Genomic DNA, 20,631 nt, shown 5'->3' with positions numbered 1-20,631 from the left:
AAACCTTTCAACAGGCTTATAAATCTGAATCTTTAATTAGGCAGTAGTTATAATAAATTGTGGGGCTAATGAACTATTCTCTAAAAGCAATCATTTCTCTCGTTGATGGTAAATAGGTTTAATCTTAAATGTCAACTATGATCTGGAAGAGGCTACCAGGAAGGCTAAATAAAGGATTCTGAGACTTGTATCAGCTCAAGGAAACCTTTGCTCAAATAACTAGCTCTGCCAAGAGTTCAGAAAATAGAACCACTATCATTTCAAGTTCACTGTAGAAATCTTTTTATTCCTCAATAAGAAGAATCAGCAACACTCATACTCTGGTAGCTACTTCTGGATCTCTACCTGAATCTCCATAGGTACCACATATTAGCATGTTTAAATCTTGAAATCACCTTTCCTCCCAAATCTGCTACTCTTCCATTGTTCACCATCTCACTCAGTGGCACCACCATCTCCCTAGTTATCCAAGCGAGAAATCCAAGCCTGCCCTTTTTTCTTCACAACCCCCAATTAATCTGCCTCAATTCTGTTGTTTCTCCCATTTTCCAAATCCAGTCCCTCCAGTATTTTCATACTACCTCTGAGGTCCTGTAGTTTCCAATCTTATATAATTTTCCTGGATACATGTAAAAGATAAAGCTGACAAACCATTCACCTCCCCTCCTTTATCTTTCTCTACCCATCTCCATCTGACATATATATAGGATTGCTGTCTAAGTCATCTAACAAGAATGTCCTATGACAGCACAGACTTGGTTTTGATACACTGTTATGTATCAGTACATGGCATGTAGAAGGTACTCAATCAAAATTTGTTGGACTAAATGAACAAGGTAGGTGGGGCGTGGATCACTCAGATCTGGTAGTTAAAGAATGAGAATTTTATCAAAAAACCAACTGGGGAGTGAAGGGAATAACATGATCAGATTTGGATACAAGAAAGATTACTCTGACTTCAGAATAGAACAGAATGCGGCCAAGGTGACAAGGAGCAGTTAAGAGGGAGAGATTATAAAAATACTAGAGAAAGGTGACAATAACTTATAGCTACGGGACAGTGTGAACAGGAAGAAGTGAATACAGTTGAGAAGATATTCAGACAGAATCAACAGCCCTAAATAACTGATAGGGTAGAGGAGCAGAAGGAGGGAGGTAAGGAATGGTGAAGTTTAGGTCTGTGCTTTGGGTGACTGGGTGTGTGTAGGTGCCATTTACTAAACTAGGGTACAGTGAAGAGGCAGATTTGGTGGGGAAAATTTATAAGGTGAAAATGAGGTGCTTGTGGGACATCCAAGTACAGATATCAGAGAACTGGATAAATGGATGTGTCACTTAAGAGAGAGATCTGGGTTGGTAACAGATTTGGGAAACATCAGCTGGCAGGTCAAAAATGGTTTAACACTGGTAAAATTTCATATGGTTCAACCTAACAAAGAGAAGTTGAAGTCTTAAGAGGGACAGTGTGGTCAGTAAATAAAAATCCAATGAGAAAACTCCTTGCAACACCAGGAGTAAAGAACATAAGAAAAGGAGAATGAGAAAGAATGGTAGAAATAGAAGAGAAACCAAAAATTCTTTTTTTTTTTTTTTTTGAGACGGAGTTTCGCTCTTGTTGCCCAGGCTGGAGGGCAATGGCACAATCTCAGCTCACTGCAACCTCCGCCTCCCAGGTTCAAGCGATTCTCCTGCCTCAGCCTCCCTAGTAGCTGCGATTACAGGCATGTGCCACCACGCCTGGCTAATTTTGTATTTTTAGTAGAGATGGGGTTTCTCCATGTTGGTCAGGCTGGTCTCGAACTTCCGATCTCAGGTGATCCTCCCGCCTTGGCCTCCCAAAGTGCTAGGATTACAGGCATGAGCCACCGCGGTCGGCCAACCAAAAAGTTTCAGTGCCATCTTCTAACTTTGACATCTAGCACTTACCAAGTACTTAAAAGTGACTATTAAATTAATCCTCAAGGGTTTCACAGATGCTATATCATCAACTGTAACTACATACTTCAGAGAGTACCATCACACTAAATTCCACATGGTTGGCGCTCCAACACCACTGGGCACTATTTACCAGACTATATATATATATACACACACACATATATATATACGTGTGTATATATATATACACGTATATATATATACGTGTATATATATATTATTTTTTTTTTTTGAGACGGAGTCTCACTCTGTTGCCCAGGCTGGAGTGTGGTGGCACGATCTCCACTCACTGCAAGCTCCGCCTCCCGGGTTCACGCCATTCTCCTGCCTCAGCCTCCCAAGTACCTGAGACTACAGGCGCCCACCAACATGCCCAGCTAACTTTTTGTATTTTTAGTAGAGACGGGGTTTCACCATGTTAGCCAGGATGGTCTCGATCTCCTGACTTCGTGATCTGCCCGCCTCGGTCTCCCAAAGTGCTGGGATTACAGGCGTGAGCCACCACGCCTGGTCCAGAATATAATATTAATGATACTCCTTAGGGTTGTATAAGACAGTGATTGTAACCATCATCAGGAACCAATAACCTTTGTAATCCTGCTTTTTAACACAAGTGCCACCAGCAGACCTAGGCCTCAACTAAAATAGGAAGAAAGAGAAAAGGGGGAAAAATTAAACACAATCAGAAAACTTAAGATAAATCTATGGAAGAAGCATACAGCCAGTGCCCTCAGGTGACCAATCTTTAGTGTTTCCAAGGCCAGCTCATTTCTTTCTAGACTGCAGATAAGTATCCCTGCCAACCTATTTCATTAACTTGTTGTGAAAAGTAAATTAAATCAAGCATGCAAAAGCACTTGGTCAAGATTTAAACACTACATGAATGTCAACAAGTATTGTTATTAAGGGCTCCCTACTCATCTGCAAAGCTTTGAGGGACAATGACCATATGAGTTTAATTACCCCTCACGTCTTTATAGGGCTTTAGAGTTCATGATACACTTCTAAACACACTATCTTAGTGCCTCAAGCGCTGGGTTAGTACTTCTCCCCAGTTCACAGAGGCCCTAATATTAGGCTGAACTACATGAAATTGCCACTTTATAGAACAAAAATGGTCTAAATATTGGCAATTTCATATGGTTCAAGCTAATACAGTTCTAAGGAAATTGTACATAATTATAAACAACATAGCTGGCTGACTTTAGAACTCAGGCTTTCTGATTCCTGGCTAGTCTAGGACTCTTCATGACTAAAAGGAGACTCATTTTTCATTCAGAAAGCAAGGAGTCAAAGGAGGTTCTGTGTCAAATCACACTGGGCTGTTTGTTCTGCTGGAACAGATATTTTTAAAAATGTGATCCCTCACTGGATTCTCACAGTACTGTCCCCGAGGGTAACAGGATGGTAAAGAATACATTCAGAGGGCACCTACCGTATGCTAAAGCATATCTCATAATCATTTCATTTGATCCTCACAATTTCATGAAGTACATATCATGACTCTCAGTTTAAATATGAACAGTCTGAGGCTTAGACAAGTTAAGTGTCTTGCCCAAGGTCACATTGCTATTAACTGGTAGGGCGAGCAAATGCAGAAGGAAAACCCAGAACTGTCCAACTCTGAAACCTGGCCCCTTTAAGTCAAGCTGCCTCTCAGGAAGTTTTACAACTATCCCCATGTGGAAGAAGGGATGAAACGACGCGCCCAAGGTCACATGGCTAGCGAGCCATAGAACAAGAGTCCCCGAGCTCAGGTCTCGTCCGTAGCCGCTCTTATTCTAGTTACTGTCGAGGAGATCCTGAAAAGGAGGGAACGGAAGAAGGAATCTAAATGTAAATCAAACGCAATGTGGTGCCCTCACAGCATCCGGCAAAAGGTGAAAGCGACACAGGAGTACCTGAGCTCCAGGTAACCGCCCTGCCCGCTGGGCTTGGGACAAGCCGGCGAGCGCGGCGCCTCCCAGGCCAACAGGAGACCCTGGCCCAGGGTATAGTCTTCTGTTCCCTTTTCCCTTGCCGGACCTGCAGCTTTCCCAGGGCCCTCTCCTTCAGTCCACTCCCCTCTCCGCCCCAGAGAGACCCGGTCTCTAAGCCTCACCCTGGCTGTGCCCCCGCCGTCGCTACCACGTCCCCTTCGATATCCACATCCGCCTCTTCAGCCGCCATGATGGGACCTGACCCCGTCCGTCCTCCTGAGAGATCCCGCGAGACGAAGATGGCCCGGGGGCAGGGCCTAACGCGTCACGGGGCGGGGTTGAAGCGTCGTTTGGCCCCTCCCGTGCCGGGAGGCGGGGTTTCCAGAGCAAAGGCGCCCCCAGAGGCCTGGGGCTTGGTCCTTTCTAACTTGTTGACATGCAGAAACCTTTGGAAGTGGCCCACGCCTGAGCTTTTTTTTTTTTGAGACGGAGTTTCACTCTTGTTGCCGAGGCTTGGGTGCAATGGCGCGATCTCGGCTCACTGCAACCTCCACCTCTCGGGTTCAAGCGATTCTCCTGCCTCAGCCTCCCAAGTAGCTGGGATTACAGACATGCGCCACCACGCCCGGCTAATTTTTGTATTTTTAGTAGATACGGGGTTTCACCATGTTGCCCAGCTGGTCTCGAACTCCCGACCTCAGGTGATCCGCCCGCCTCGGCCTCCCAAATCTCTGAGATTACAGGAGTGAGACACCGCGCCCGGGCCCACCTGAGCTTTTAAGAGCTTCTGTTCTTGCACAAATTCTTTGGGACCTCACTGCTCTCATTGATAAAATGGGGATAACAGCAATATCTTTCTGGACTGATGAAAAAGTCAAGCTAGACCCGCTTTGTGAACTGAAGGTTGCATACCTGCTGGTTATTTAAGTCTCTCTCTCTCTTTGTTTTTTAAAGAAAAGGGTCGTGCAGCACTTACGTGAAGTCGTTCAGCATTTCACCTAAGTGCTGAACAACTTTTATTTTAAAATTCAACAAATATTTAAGAATATAACTTATGATTGTGTAATTTATTTTGTAGACGTCTTTGCAATTTAAAAATCACGCTCATGACTATTAATCCTTACAGTATCCCAGTGAGGTAGGCAGAGCTAATATCACCAGTTATACTTGACAGGTGAGGTAACTGAGGTCTGGAGAGCTGAAATGACTGCCCAAGGACAGGTAACTTCAAAGACAGAGCCAAGAATAGAATCCAGACTTTGTTGACTCTCTACTGAGTGCTCACCATGTAGCAATCACGTTGTTAGAAATTGGAGGATAAACACCACTTCTGTCTAGTTTATAGTTTCTCAAGAAATTAGATACTGACAGCCAGATGCGGTGGCTCACGCCTGTAATCCCAGCACTTTGAGAGGCCAGGGAGGGTGGATCACAAGGTCAGGAGTTCGAGACCAGCCTGACCAACATGGTGAAACCCCATTTCTACTAAAAATACAAAAATTAGCTGGGTGTGGTGGTGCGCACCTGTAGTCCCAGCTACTCAGGAGGCTGAGGCACAAGAGTCGTTTGAACCCAGGAGGCAGAGGTTGCAGTGAGCCGAGATCATGCCATTGCATTCCAGCCTGGGTGACAGAGCGGGACTCCCTCTCAAAAAAAAAAAGAAAAAAAACCCTTCTGCATTCCCCTGCCTTAGCATCTATCACTCACACCTTGTAATTGTTCATCCGTCTGCCTTCTGCACTGGACTGTGAATTCCTTAAGGACAAAGACCACGTCTGCTAGTCCTTACACTACCAATATTCAGCATAGTGTATGACACATAGCAGGTGCTCAATAAATATTGAACAGAGGAATGAATGAATGAATTAATTAATTAAACGACCTCACTTCTCACACTATTCCCAATTTGTCCCATCTCACCTTTGTTCTCAGGCTGCACTCTGAATATGATGGCAAAAGATGGACAGAAAGAATTGTAAAGAGGGAGAGCCCAGTTCAGAAACCAAACACTGCTAGGGCCCGTTCTCAGGCCACCATGGGGGTGCTGCTTCTGTGGTCAGTGGGCTTATCCAGTAACCAGTCCCACTGGTAACACCATGCCTGGAACAGACTAGGCACTTGAAGATGTCTGTTGAATTTAATTTAGAGCAGGGTTAGGGTTTCTTAAAAAGATGTAATGGGCTGGCCGGGCACAGTGGCTCACGCCTGTAATCTCAGCACTTTGGGAGGCCCAGGCGGGTGGATCATGAGGTCAGGAGATCGAGACTATCCTGGCTAACACGATGAAACCCCATCTCTACTAAAAATACAAAAAATTAGCTGGATGTGTTGGTGGGCACCTGTAGTCCCAGGTACTTGGGAGGCTGAGGCAGGAGAATGGCGTGAACCCAGGAGGCGGAGCTTGCAGTGAGCGGAGATCGCGCCACCGCACTCCAGCCTGGGCGACGGAGCCAGACTCCGTCTCAAAAAAAAAAAAAAAAGAAGAAGATGTAATGGACTAAATCATCAAAAGAAATGTAAAATGGTATGCTTTTCACTGATTTTACGTAGCAGGCAGGGATGGGGACCCTGGCAGAGCTGTCTGGATATACATGATATCAAATGAGAATGGTGCTTTCTAGAGCATAATGCAGAATACCATGTGAACAGCATCTCTGGCAATGCAGAAGCAAAAATGTTTCCGGTCCAGTGCCAGATATCAGTAGGCATTAAAATATATGTGGAAGGAAAGGCCTGTACAGAATTCAGATTTACCCAATTCGTCTCAAAACCCCCCTGAACAGAGACACTAGCATAACGCTTTCCCGTACACACCCCACATCCTGCACTGGGTCCACTGGCTTTATGTGAAACTGGCTCGTAAGGATCTAGGTCTAACTCCTTCCAACAGGATAGAGCTATGAGCTCATATGCAAATGAACTCCAGAGACCTGGTCTACTATTTAAAATTCCCTCTAATCCTGCAACCCTAGGACTTGTTGAAAGACTCATTTCTCACCAAGTAGTTTGAAAGCAGAATGAATAATTCAGAATTGGTGTTTCACGAAACTTGTAGCATTCCTACTGAGCTTGGTACTGATGCATTGAATGAGATTGACTCAGTGTCTGCCCTCATAAAGTCAATCAAATGTGCAATTTCAGGCCAGGCACTGTGGCTTATTCCTACAATCTCAACACTTTGGAAGGCTGAGGTGGGAGGATTGCTTGAGCCCAGGAGTTTAAGACCAGCCTAAGCAGCATAGTGAGACCCTGTTTCTACAAAAAAATAAAATAAAACAATTAGCCGGGTGCAGTGGTGCATGCCAGGAGTCCCAGCTACTCAGGGTGGGGTGTGGGAAGGCTGAGGTAGGAAGATCACTTGAGCCTGAGAAGTAAAGCTCTCTAGCACAGGCAAGAGTGAGACCCTGTCTTAAAAAAAAAAAAGGCCGGGCGCGGTGGCTCATGCCTGTAATCCCAGCACTTTGGGAGGCTGAGGCGGGCGGATCACGAGGTCAGGAGATCGAGACCATCCTGGCCAACATGGTGAAACCCTGTCTCGATTAAAAGTATAAAAATTAGCTGGGCGTGGTGGCGGGTGCCTGTAGTCCCAGCTACTCAGGAGGCTGAGGCAGGAGAATCCCTTGAACCCAGGAGGCGGAGGTTGCAGTGAGCCAAGATGATGCCATTGCACTCTAGCCTGGGCAACGGAGCGAGATGCCATCTCAAAAAAAAGCAATTTCACAACAATGTAACAAGCTCTATGTCCATGTCTGCATGTCTATATGTCCATGTACCTCCATGTCTGCTACAGATGTGTGCTAAAAGAGTAATAATCATAATAGTAAGCTTCATGATGGAGAACCTACAAACTGCTGTGGGATCTCAGAAGAGGGGCACTTAGCCCAGGATGAACCCTCTGCTTTACTGTACTTCTGAGGAAAATGGTGGGTCAGTCAAAATTTGAAAGTACTGTCAGGCCTCTGAGCCCAAGCTAAGCCATCATATCCCCTGTGACCTGCACGTATACATCCAGATGGCCTGAAGCAACTGAAGAGCCACAAAAGAAGTGAAAATAGCCTTAACTGATGACATTCCACCATTGTGATTTATTTCTACCCCAACTGATCAACGTACTTTGTAATCTCCCCACCGTTAAGAAGGTTCTTTATAATCTCCCCCACCCTTAAGAAGGTTCTTTGTAATTCTCCCCACCCTTGAGAATGTACTTTGTGAGATCCAACCCCTGCCCCCAAAACGTTGCTCTTAACTTCACCGCCTATCCCAAAACCTCAAAGAACTAATGATAATCCCACCACCCTTTGCTGACTCTCTTTTCGGACTCAGCCCGCCTGCACCCAGGTGAAATAGCCTTGTTGCTCACACAAAGCCTGTTTGGTGGTCTCTTCACATGGACGCGTGAGACAAGTACCACTTTAGACCACGGGGAATACAAAATAAAAACCCCTGTTTCTAACTTGAAGCAATGGAAAAATACTAGAGGGCATGGTGCAATGCTGGGCACTCACGCAGAGCCAGGAATAGTGTCTGCTCCCACTGGCCAGACTGAAAAAACCTCAGGTAGACATTCTGAAGGGTGTGAAAGGAAAATAAACCTCGGGACCCCAAAATCACTAAGCCCAGGAAAAAGTCAAGCTGGGAACTATGTCAGGCAAACCTGCCTCCCACTTTATTCCTAAATAAGATAGCTGCATAGATTAAAAAAAAAAAAAAAGACTACATATCTCCTTCACAATTTGCCCACAAGGAAATTCCTTGTAGACCTCAAGACCTTTACCCAAAACAGTTCTGTTGAATTTCACCCTGGCAATGTAAATTGATAGCTCATCTTCACAGGTGGGACAGAAAGTCACCCTCTGCTCACCTGAAACAAAGGCATATCTGATTGCTTCCTCTGCCCTATTGTTAATGTAAAAATGCAGATTCACTAAGCCAGTCTATGTAAAAATGCAGATTCACTGAGCCAGTCTAAATTGTGTATTCAGTGAAAGGCTGAGCTCATTTAAAAGTGGGAATTGAGCTCGTTCAAAAGAATGCAACCTTTTGTTTCTTATCTACCTAAGACCTGGAAGACCCCTCCCCCACCATGGTTGTCCCAACTTCCAGACACATATTGATTGAGGTCTCATGTCTCCCTAAATGTATAAAAGCAAGCTGTACCCCAACCACCTTGGGCATATGTTGTCAGGACATCCTGAGGCTGTGTCATGGGTGCGTCCTTAAACTCAGCAATATAAATTTTCTAAATTGATTGAGACTTGTCTCAGATATGTTGGATTCACAAAGGTATTGCCCAAGTAGTGGAGAATGCTTAGCTCTGAGTGAAACACTGTTCTGGCACTGCCTAACAAATCTTAAGGACAAGACCTAAAAGGATCAAATTGTTTCCTGGTAACTTCATGGCATACCCCTTTTCTCCTAAAATTACAAGGATATTTATAGGGATACAAAAATAGCTAGCACTAAACAAGGTAAAATTCACAATGCCTTGCATCCCATTACCAGGCATGCAAAGAAGTAGGAAAATATGACCCATAAGGAAGGGAAAAAAAATCCACTGAAACCCACCCAGTAGTGGCACAGATATTAGAATTACTACACTGGGACATTAAGACAGTTTTGTTTTGTTTTGTTTTGTTTTGTTTTGTTTTGTTTTGTTTTGTTTTTTTAGATGGAGTCTCACTCTGTCGCCCAGGCTAGAGTGCAGTGGCGTGATCTTGGCTCACTGCAACCTCTGATTCCGAGGTTCAGGCGATTCTCCTACCTCAGCCTCCCGAGCAGCTGGGATTATAGGTGCCTGCCACCACGCCCAGCTAAGTTTTATATTTTTAGTAGAGATGGGGTTTCACTGTGTTGGCCAGGCTGGTCTCGAACTCTTGACCTCAGGTGATCCGCCCACCTCAGACTCCCAAAGTGCTGGGATTACAGGCATAAACCACCTTGCCTGGTCTAAAATACTTACTATAACTGTGTTCTATATGTTCAAAAAGTTAAATAGAGACATGGAAAATACAAAAAGAATGAAATTGTTATTCTAGAGATGAAAACTGCAGTGCCTGAGATGAAAATACACCGGATGGGACTAATGGCAGATTAGACGTTGTGGAAGAAAGGATTCATGAACTTGAACACATAACAAAATTAACAATCCAAAATTAAACACATGGAGAAATAAATAATATTAAAAATAAACCGAGAATCACTGAGCTATAGGATAAATTCAGGCTTCCTAGTATATATGCAGTTGGAGTCTCTGAAAAGCAGAGGGTGGGGAGGTCAGGAAAAACGTTTAAAGAAATGACTGAAAAAATTTTCAAATTTGAGGAAAACTACAAACTCACAGATCCTAAAAACTCAAGGAACCCCAAGCAGGAAAAAAATAAAAATGAAGAAAGAAAACCGTACTATGGCCTATCATAATCAAATTCTCAAAACCAGTAACAAAGAGAAAACCTTACCAGAGAAAAAAAGGTAGCCAGGCGCGGTGGCTCACGCCTGTAATCCCAGCACTTTGGGAGGCCGAGGCGGGTGGATCACGAGGTCAAGAGATTGAGACCATCCTGGCCAACAGGGTGAAACTCCGTCTCTACTGAAAATACAAAAATCAGCCGGGCGTGGTGGTGCGTGCCTGTAGTCCCAGCTACTCTGGAGGCTGAGGCAGAAGAATGGCGTGAACCTAGGAGGTGGAGGTTGCAGTGAGCCGAGATCGCACCACTACACTCCAGCCTGGGCGACAGAGCCAGACTCTGTCTCAAAAAAAAAAAAAAAAAAAAAAAAAAAAAAAAAAAAAAAAAAGAAAAAAAAGGCACATTACCTACAGGGGGAAGAAGATAAGAGTGACAGCAAATTTCATGTTGAGAAGAACAGAAGCAAGAAGAGGGTAAAGCAACATCTTTAAAGTACTGAAAGGAAAAAAACAATCAGCCACCTGAGAATTCTATACTTCATTAAAAATATCTTTCAAAAATGAAGACAAAGTAAGGGCTTTTTAAAGATATGCAACATCTGAAAGAATTCATTCTCAATCTACCTATCCTACAAGAAATGTTGAAGGACATCTTTCAGGCAGAAGGAAATGTTATGAGATGGAAACCTAGATCTACATAAAAGAAAGAAGAGAATAGGGAATTAGGTAACTACGTGAGTACATATATAAGATTTTTTTCTTAATATTTAAATCTCTTTAAAAGAGAATTGACTGTTTAAACAAAAATAACATAGTGTGAGATTTATAACATATATATGTTATAGATTATATATATGTTATATATATACTTCTATGGACTGTTCATGCTGATGTGAGCTTTGTGGCAGTTAAGATTCTAAAAGCGGCCGGGCGGGGTGGCTTACGCCTGTAATCCCAGCACTTTGGGAGGCCGAGGCGGGTGGATCACGAGGTCAGGAGATCGAGACCATCCTGGCTAACATGGTGAAACCCCGTCTCTACTAAAAAATACAAAAAATTAGCCGGGCATGGTGGCACACGCCTGTATATCCCAGCTACTCGGGAGGCTGAGGCAGGAGAATGGCGTGAACCCGGGAGGTGGAGCTTGCAGTGAGCTGAGATCGCACCAGTGCACTCCAGCCTGGGCAACAGAGCGAGACTCCGTCTAAAAAAAAATAAATAAATAAATAAATAAATAAATAAATAAAAAAGATTCTAAAAGCAAGGAACAATTTGACTACATGCAACAGTAATGTAAGGTCCAGGAAGGAAGAAATTGCAAGGAAGAAATTACAATGCTATATTGTAAAGTTCATATACTATACAAGTAGTGATATAATATCCCTTAAATGTGCTATTACTGTGATATGTTAAAAATATGTAGTATAGCTGGGTGCGGTGGCTCACGCCTGTAATCTCAGCACTTTGGCAGGCCGAGATGGGTGGATCACAAGGTCAGGAGATCGAGACCATCCTGGCTAACCCGGTGAAACCCTGTCTCTACTAAAAATACAAAAAATTAGTCAGGCGTGGTGGCACCTGTAGTCCCAGCTACTCGGGAGGCTGAGGCAGGATGGCGTGAACCCGGGAGGCGGAGCTTGCAGTGAGCCGAGATCGCGCAACTGCACTCCAGCCTGGGCGACAGAGCGAGACTCCATCACAAAAAAAAAAAAAAAAAAAGTAGTATAAACCCTAATACAATCAATAAAATAAAACAAAGTGTGAATGTTAACCATAAAAACATACTAATATATTACTTCTATTATTATTTTTTAAAGCAATAAAAAGGGGTTGGGAGGGGTTGCTAACTTGCTAAAGGATGCAGAGCTAGGAATAAATGGAGCAGGAATTCAAACCAAAGCCAATTTCAAAGCTAATGTTATTTTTTCCCACACCAGACTGTCATATGTGTGTATGTGTGTGTGTGTGTATGTGTGTGTGTGCGTGTGTGTGTGTGTATAAACAATTTTTCGGCTCTTAGGTCTGTAGAGAGTTGACGCTCAGAACTTGTGAATACAAAACAACAGATTGTCTTCAGAGTTAAAAGGTGAGATCACCTCATCAGAGCAGAGCTATCCAAGTAAACAAATAAATGGAAAGACATTCAGGCCCAAATGAATTCACACATCTAAGTTCACAGTGGTAAATGCTGTCAATGCACTTCCAAGCAATGTCCAAGGAGTAGGAAGCTGTAGTGTTACAAATTTCTGGTTCTAGTGTGGAGGAAGATTCTAATATTTTCCATCCCATTAGCCAGACCACCTATGCTATGACAAGATAAACTCTGTGAAAGGACGGACTTTGTTTTGTTTATTTCTTCATTCCTATGGCCCACAGCAGTGCTGGCTGTATAGTGGTCACTCAATAAATATTTGTGGAATAAATGGTTCCAGAAGGCCATGACTAATAGCATGAATCCATTACACTGGAAATATACATTATTGTTAACTATAGCTACCTACTCTGATATTGAACATTAGAGTTTATTCCCTCTGTCTAACTGGATGTTTGTACCTATTGACCAACCTCTCTTCATCTCCCTGTCCCACATACCTGTCTATAGGGTTTTTAAGTATGCTCCAGGCAACCTTCCCACTTTATACCTAGTCACATCACTTTTTACTAATTTTGTACACAGAACCAAGGGCAAAATGCCAAATCCAAGTGAGGTATCTCCACAGTTTAATTAACATTATGTTAAAAGGAACGTTTTCAGATGATCATACATTTTTCTCATCAAAATGAACTTTTTATTCCTAGTCCCCTTAAAAAGAGAATTGTATATTTAAAAATATATAACACTTACATAGGAAAGAACATTTTTGTGCTTTATGGTACTCTGCTTTCCTGCAAACTGAATTAATGTCAGAATAATTTTAGACTGGAAGAGGAGGAAGAAGAGTTATAAACAGAAAGGGAGGGTCAGGGCTAATATGATCACCTGTCATATCCCAGATATTGTATAAGGCAGAATCTTCCTTGGACCTCCCAGGAATCCTGCCAAGTAAGTAGTATTGCCCCCATTTTAGAGGTGAGGATAACAAGATTCGGAGAGTTACCACAGCTGGTAACTATCAGAGCTGGGACTCCTACCCAAGTCTTTCTGACTGTATTATATTTTCATACTACAACGGAAAGAATATGGTATTTTGCAATATTATGTGAGCTGGTATTTTCTCATTTTGTTTAAGAATAAATTATAAGTGGACAATTTTCTGATTTGTTCAAGGCGCTTCATCTAGAAATAAGTAGAAAGTATATTTTAAAGGCTGGAACTTTGTCTTCAGTTTTACAAGTTCCTTTTCTGCCACCACTAATACATTCTATTTCCTTCGTTGATCCTAAAACAAAATTAACAGGAAATGTTATACCTGTAAATCCTCATGGATGTTGTTAGAGGAACGTTCAGTCAGTAAAGGGTCTGTCTCATATTTCTACTACATTACGTTCGAATCCATTGGGAAGGCCGCTTACTTATTTCTTGTTTTCTCCCATTTTGAGTAAAAAAAAAAAACACTGTATTTTTATTGAAAAAGCAAAGTATAATTGCAATATTAATCCATAAAAAGCTGGCATGTTAGCATTCATGCTAATTAGCTCAGATTTGTAACATGCTTTCAAAGCAGGAAGTGTCATACAACTGCTCCTAATGTTATTATTATGTTATGATCCAAACTGTCAGCTAAATGATTGCCAGGGATTCAAAAGAGTTTCCATTTTAAAAATACAATAGCTAGTGGGCAGGGAGGAAAACCACTTTATCTCTATAGAGGTGAGATAATAGATGGATGCAGACATAAACTTATGGGTTACACTTGGCAGGCATGGGGTATGGCTTGAGTTGTTCCAGGAAAGCAAGCTGCATTTTATTTTCTTTTCCCTCCCCAATTCCCTGAAATCACATAAGGTAGCTACTGAAAAAGCTGTTCTCAATATGTTGTAAGGAAAGTCTGCCAATGCACTTCTTACATTTTAATTACAGTAATGCTATATCCATCTGACATTATCTGAAAGGGAAAGAAATAATGCCAGCATTAATGAGCTCCTACTGTGTGCCAGGCATTTTACATACATTATTTCTTTCCAGACAGACAACAGCCCTTTGAAGTAGGTATTGTTATTTCCGTTTACAGATGTGGTAACTGAGGCTCAGAATAGTTAAGCAATTTACCCAAGGTAATGTAACTTATCATCTTTTCAATTACATCATGCAGTCTTAGGTTAGGTGGCAACAGCATCATTCAGACTTACATCTTTTCTTCTCAGCAACCCCCATGGAAAAATTATACCTCTTTCCCAATAGCTCCAGGTGGATGGGTATGGTTGACCAGGCCTGGATCTCATGCCATTCCTGATGCCAGATGGACTCAGTTCCACAAGGGCCACATGAAAAAAGAAGGAATGGTAGCTCCCTAAGCAAAATAAGAGGGCTATTTTCAGAGAGGAGAAAAGGATGTCAGGCAGGCAGAATGACAAATGCCCACTATACTGTTCTGTGTTGTATAATTCCCCTGTGTTCCCCCAAGCCTTTAGTACAATCTGTTAACCACTGCAGACTCATGTTAGTGTTACATTGGGCAAATTACTCAACCTCTTTAGACTTCTGATGGTTAAATGACCTATAAAATTATCTCTTCCAGGAGTAAAATTCTTTGATCATGTTTTTATTCATTTCACAGACATTTATTGAACATTGTTATAGGCAAAATAGAAGAATGGGTGTGTTGGAATGCACATGGGTTTATATATGGTTGGCTGGTTAGTTAAGCATGAACCACCATCAAAATATACCCTCTGCCTGACATCCTTACCACTTCCCCTACTTGCAGCCCATCCCCATTCACGGGGCTTCCTCCCTCCTGCTAAAAGGGCTGGTTCTGACTCAGCTCTGGCCTACTGTTGCCATTCTGGAACTCTGGCTCAGAGTTGCTGGATCTTCTGAGTTTTTAAAGAGAAGTCAGAAATAAAGATTAATTTGTGAAAGCCAGTTTAAATTTTTTAAAGACACTGTTGAATCAAACAAACACTTAAATGGGCTACATCTGACCAATTGTGCCGATTGGTCTGCGTCCTTCTCTCGTTCCACAGGTAATGCTTCAGTGTTCTTATTTTCTGATAGATCTGTCTGGCCCACAGTTATCAGCTTCTTCTTTTTTTTTTCTTTTTTTTTTTTTTTTGAGACAGGGTCTCTGTCACTCGGGTTGGAATGCAGTGGTGCAATCTTGACTCACTGCAACCTCCGCCTCCCATGTTCAAGTGATTCTCCTGTCTCAGCCTCCCAAGTAGCTGGGATTACGGGTGCCTGCCACCACGCCCAGCTAATTTTTGTATTTTTAGTAGGGACAGAGTTTTGCCATGTTGGTCAGGCTGGTCTCGAACTCCTGACCTCAGGTGATCCGCCTGCCTCGGCCTTCCAAAGTGTTGGGATTACAGGTGTGAGCCACCACACCCAGCCATGAGCTTCTTAAGGGCAGGGAACACTCCTCTGTTCATTGTATCCACAGCACCTAGCACGACACACAGTAGGCACTTAATAATTGTTTGTTGAATGAGTGAAGGAATCAACTGGAAAGAATACTGGACAGAATAAGGCCAGGATTTTAACAATTAAAAACAGAAACCTTACTTTATAAACACACAATCAATGGATACTTTAAATGAGAAAAACCATGGATAGATAAGATTTTAAAAGCAACTGACAGCTTACACCCATTAGGATGGCTACTCTCAAAAAAACAAAAAAAAAACAAGTGTTGGATAGACTGTGAAGAGATTACAACTTTCGTGCATTAGTGGCAATGTAAAATAATGCAGCTGCTATGGAAAATAGTATCATGGTTCCTCAAAAAAATTAAAAATAGAATTACCATATAATCCAGCAATTCCACTTCTGGGTATACGTCCAAAAAATTGAAAGCAAGAACTTAAAGAGATATTTGTGTACCAGTGTTCACAGCAGCATTATTCACAATAGCCAAAAGGTGGAAGCAATCCAATTATCTCTTAATGGATGAAGGGATAAACAAAATGTGGCATATACATACAATGGAATATTATTTAGTCTTAAAAGGAAAGGGAATTCTGACATATGCTTCAATGTGAATAAACCCTGAGAACATTGTGCTAAGTGAAACAGCACAGTCACAAAAGGACAAGTAACGTGTACCACTTATATAAGGTACCTAGTGTTGTCAAACTCCTAGAGACAGAAAATAGAATTATGGTTCAGGGGCAGGAGTTGAGAGAAATGGGGAGTTAGTTTTAATGGTTGCAGAACTTCAGTTTTGTAAGATGAAAAGAATCCTGTGGATGATGGTGATGGTAGCATAACAATGTGAATGTGCTTAATGCCGCTGAACTGTATGCTTAAAATGGATAAAGCTGATACATTTTATGTTATGACTATTTTTTCATAATTAAAAACAAGGAAAAATAAAGACAAGAAATTGGAGGCCGGGCGCGGTGGCTCACGCTTGTAATCCCAGCACTTTGGGAGGCCGAGGCGGGCGGATCATGAGGTCAGGAGATCGAGACCACGGTGAAACCCCGTCTCTACTAAAAATACAAAAAATTAGCCGGGCGTGGTGGCGGGCGCCTGTAGTCCCAGCTACTCGGAGAGGCTGAGGCAGGAGAATGGCGTGAACCCGGGAGGCGGAGCTTGCAGTGAGCCGAGATCGCGCCACTGCACTCCAGCCTGGGTGACAGAGCTAGACTCCGTCTCAAAAAAAAAAAGAAAAAAAGAAAGAAATTGGAGCATGATTTTGATAAAAATACAAAACCTCACAGAGAAGGAGAAAATTGTTAACATAAATAGAGTCCCAAAGCCCCTTCCCATTAATGAGGGAGAAATCTATGAAGTTCTAGTGCCTATTTACAGTCTCTACTTTTGGGGGAAATGAAGGGAGACAGAAGGCAAATAACTAAGCTGAGGAAAACAGCTCATTCTGTATTGATTCTAAAGGACTTTTGAAGACTATAAACCTGTGCTGTCTCCCATTTCTGTAGCTCATGCATGGTAGAATATATGCATACACACACACAAAAAGAATGCATAAGCACAAAACCTAGTCTAGCCCTTCTGTTTATTGTCTAAGTAGTTCCTTTTCTGCAAGAAAAGTCAGCTTTAGAGTAGTCTCCTCACTTAATATCTTTCTAACGAGTCACACCCTCCCTCCTCTGTGACCCTATAGCCACTGTGCATGCTTGTGTTAGAGTGCTCATCGCTCTGAATATCGTCTGTGGCCCTGCCTGAGTCCACACTTGCCTAGGAGCTCCTTGAAAACAAAGACTATGTCTAAGTTATTCATGCTGGCCCTTTGTAGGTGCCCAATCAGTGTTTGGGGAATGGATGACTGACACACCATCTACATTATGAGGCACATTGTTACCTCCAGGGCGTCAAGATACTCAGTTCAATTTCATAAGTGTTTATTGAGCACCCACTATGTGCCAGGCACTGTTCTGGATGTTTGGGATACACCAATGAATAAAAATGACAAAGTTTCCTACTCTGGTGGAGCTTACATTCCTAGCAGAGGGGAAAGGAAATAAAAAAGAGACATAATAATTTAATTATACATTTATTAGAGGTGATTGAGTGCCAGGAAAAAAAATAAAAAGAAAAGGAACAGGCTAAGGAGAGAAGGAGTTTGTGGTGGTTGAGGGCTATAGGTTCTAAATAGGGGATTCAGGGTAGGCCTTATTGGAAAGGTGACATAAGGTCAGCCTTGAAAATGTGAAGGAGTGGCCGGGCACAGTGGCTCATGTCTGTAATCACAGCACTTTGGGAGGCTGAGGTGGGTGGATCACCTGAGGTCAGGAGTTTGTGACCAGCCTGGCCAACATGATGAAACCTTATGTCTACTAAAAATACAAAAATTAGCTGGGTGTAGTGGCACGCACCTGTAGTCCCAGCTACTCAGGAGGCTGAGGCAGGAGAATTGCTTGAACCCAGGAGGCGGAGGTTGCAGTGAGCCGAGATTGCACCACTGCACTCCAGCCTGGACAACAGAGTGAGACTGTCACAGAAAAGAAAAGAAAAGGTGAAGGAGTTTGCCAAGCTGATAATGGGAGAAAGATCTCCAAGCGAAAAAAAAACAGCCACTGCAGATTCCAAGCTGGAATGTGCCTGGTGGAGGCCAGGGAGGTGGAGAGAAGTGTGCAACAGTGGGGGCAGCAGGAGAGGAAGACAGACAGGCAACAGGGTCATATGTGGTGGGGCTTTACTGTCATTGTAAGGACATTAGCTTTTGTTCTGAGTGAATCGGGGAGTTATTGTAGGGATCTAGTGAGATTAAATATAGATTTTAGCAATGTGAGTTCACTGAAATTTACTTTGGATTGCTGTATGTATGGAGAGGTCAGTAATATGACATATGTGATTTTGGGAGGAGGTCTGATTTTTTAAGAAAAAAATCCTACCAACTACAACTGATAATTTTATTAAAATAATTCCTTTTCCCCATGATCATGAATGATCACATCTTTATCAATGTCAACTGGTTTCAGCTGCCTGACTTATTTCCCTTTTATTTATACTGCATTTCTTTCCATTATAAGGTTTCATTTGAACACTCAATCAACTGCTGGAGAAATAGACTCACTGCTATAACATTACCCATTCATTTAAAACTTGAATTTTCACTCCATTGAGAGGTCCTAAGACTATAGCTGTGTGCTAGTTACTATGCTGGATAGCCACTGAGGTGAACAAGACCCTGTCATCACTGCTAAGGAGTTCATGCTCAATATATAAACTATTTATCATCAATGCAACAAGACAAATGCTGTGTGAGAGAGGTCGGTACTTGGCAGCGTGGAGGTCTTATGGGGCACAGTTAACTCTGTGCATGTTAGGAAAGTGACCTCTTGTGCACTGCCTCTCATCATCTCAGCCCACCTTTTACTCTAGCTATTGCCATGGCAACAAGCTTCACACAAGTGCAAACTGACAGCACTGTGCATCTCTCCCTTTCTGCACCAGGGCTCCTCAGGCTCATGCACAACCTGGAAAAACGAAGGTGTTAATGTTCCATGAGGCAACTGATGACCAATGGGGAGCAGGAGCTGGTGAATGAATGTTCCCTTCATCCATCCTGCAGGTAACAGTTCTGAAGTCCATCCTTTGCAGATCCTCAAGTGGTCCATGTTGGGTGGAGCTCCAGTGGCCCACAGAAGGGAACAACTCAGTATTTATTTTATATTGACTCTCTCCCCTTCACTGTTTCACTCTTTTCTGGTCCTCCTCCATAAGCCTTGGGATCACTTCCTAAATAAATTATGATCTTCAAGCCCTATCTCAGGTTCTGCTTTTCTGTGGAAGTCCCAAACTAAGACAGTCATGTTTGACCTGGGTTTTGAAAGTTGAGCATGAGTTTTTTAAGTGGAGAAATAGAGATAGAGAAAGAACATTCCAGGCAAAGGGAGAAACATGAGCAAAGGTCAGTGGGCATGAACGGTACAGAATGTGTTTAGGGATTAGCCGTAATATACTGTGGCTGAAGCATGGGGTATACAGAGAGTCTGAGGAGGAGATTACTGGTGGGAAGGTTTGTTGGTTGAGAAACACCTATTAGATATACTGAGCTAAGAATACTGGAAAAATGTTCACCCAAAATTATGTTTGTTGTTTGCTTTCCTCTCGAGCTTCTACATTGTTCTTCATCTCTGGGAAATCAGTGACCCATGGACTAGACAATAACTTTGAGCCATACAGTCAAAATAAAATGGAATATTTAAGTGAAAGATCAGGTTCTGGAAAATAAAACTGCTCATAGCTGCATATTATCTACCAGTGAGTAAAAGGAATTTACTACCACCATCTTAGTGTGACTGAAAGAGGGGGATCCTTAAAAATTTCAAGGAAATAAAGAAACGTAAATGGAAATGGATTGTGTAATATTCGCTACTATTGATTAAATTTATAAAATGGCTGTGCATTTTTATTCTTTTATTATTGCAAACAAAAAATTTTATAAGAGCTTTTGTATAATCATTCCTTACTTCACTATCTTATTTACTCTTAAGGACTTAACTGCAAATATTCTTGCAAGGAGGGTGTGCTTTTGGGTTTGAAAGGGAATTTCAAACTTCTTTATTTTAGCATTGTCTGTCTCTTGTCTTATGTAATAACCACCATATTTAATCAAACCTAAATTCCATTGTGATGGATAGTAAGTGACTCCATTATTTTATGTGCTCCTAAAAGAGAAAAAAGCTCTGCCAATTACATTTTGACACGGTGTCAATTGTAAGATGCATCCTGGTTCCAGAGATGTGAGTAAATATGTAGCTTAAAGTTATTTCTCCCACCTGATTATGGGTTCTGAAGGC

At 42.3% G+C, this 20,631-nt stretch overlaps 1 protein-coding gene across 2 annotated transcripts in view; it reads right to left on the bottom strand.

The window, feature by feature from the left end:
* The window catches only part of MYSM1 (Myb like, SWIRM and MPN domains 1), a 45,611-nt gene extending 41,490 nt beyond the window's left edge, over window positions 1-4,121 (bottom strand). For both annotated transcript variants that reach the window (XR_004245032.2, XM_032136654.2), the window contains exon 1: window positions 4,040-4,121. Coding sequence is in view for 1 of the 2 variants with exons in the window: in XM_032136654.2 (XP_031992545.1) it covers window positions 4,040-4,107 (68 nt within the window). In the remaining variant the exon portion in view is untranslated. The remainder of the gene's footprint in view (window positions 1-4,039) is intronic.
* Window positions 4,122-20,631: the final 16,510 nt, after the last annotated feature.

This window comes from Hylobates moloch, unplaced genomic scaffold, assembly GCF_009828535.3.
Source record: "Hylobates moloch isolate HMO894 unplaced genomic scaffold, HMol_V3 SCAFFOLD_18, whole genome shotgun sequence".
Lineage (NCBI taxonomy): Eukaryota > Metazoa > Chordata > Mammalia > Primates > Hylobatidae > Hylobates > Hylobates moloch.
This window is presented reverse-complemented; position numbering and strand designations above follow the sequence as displayed.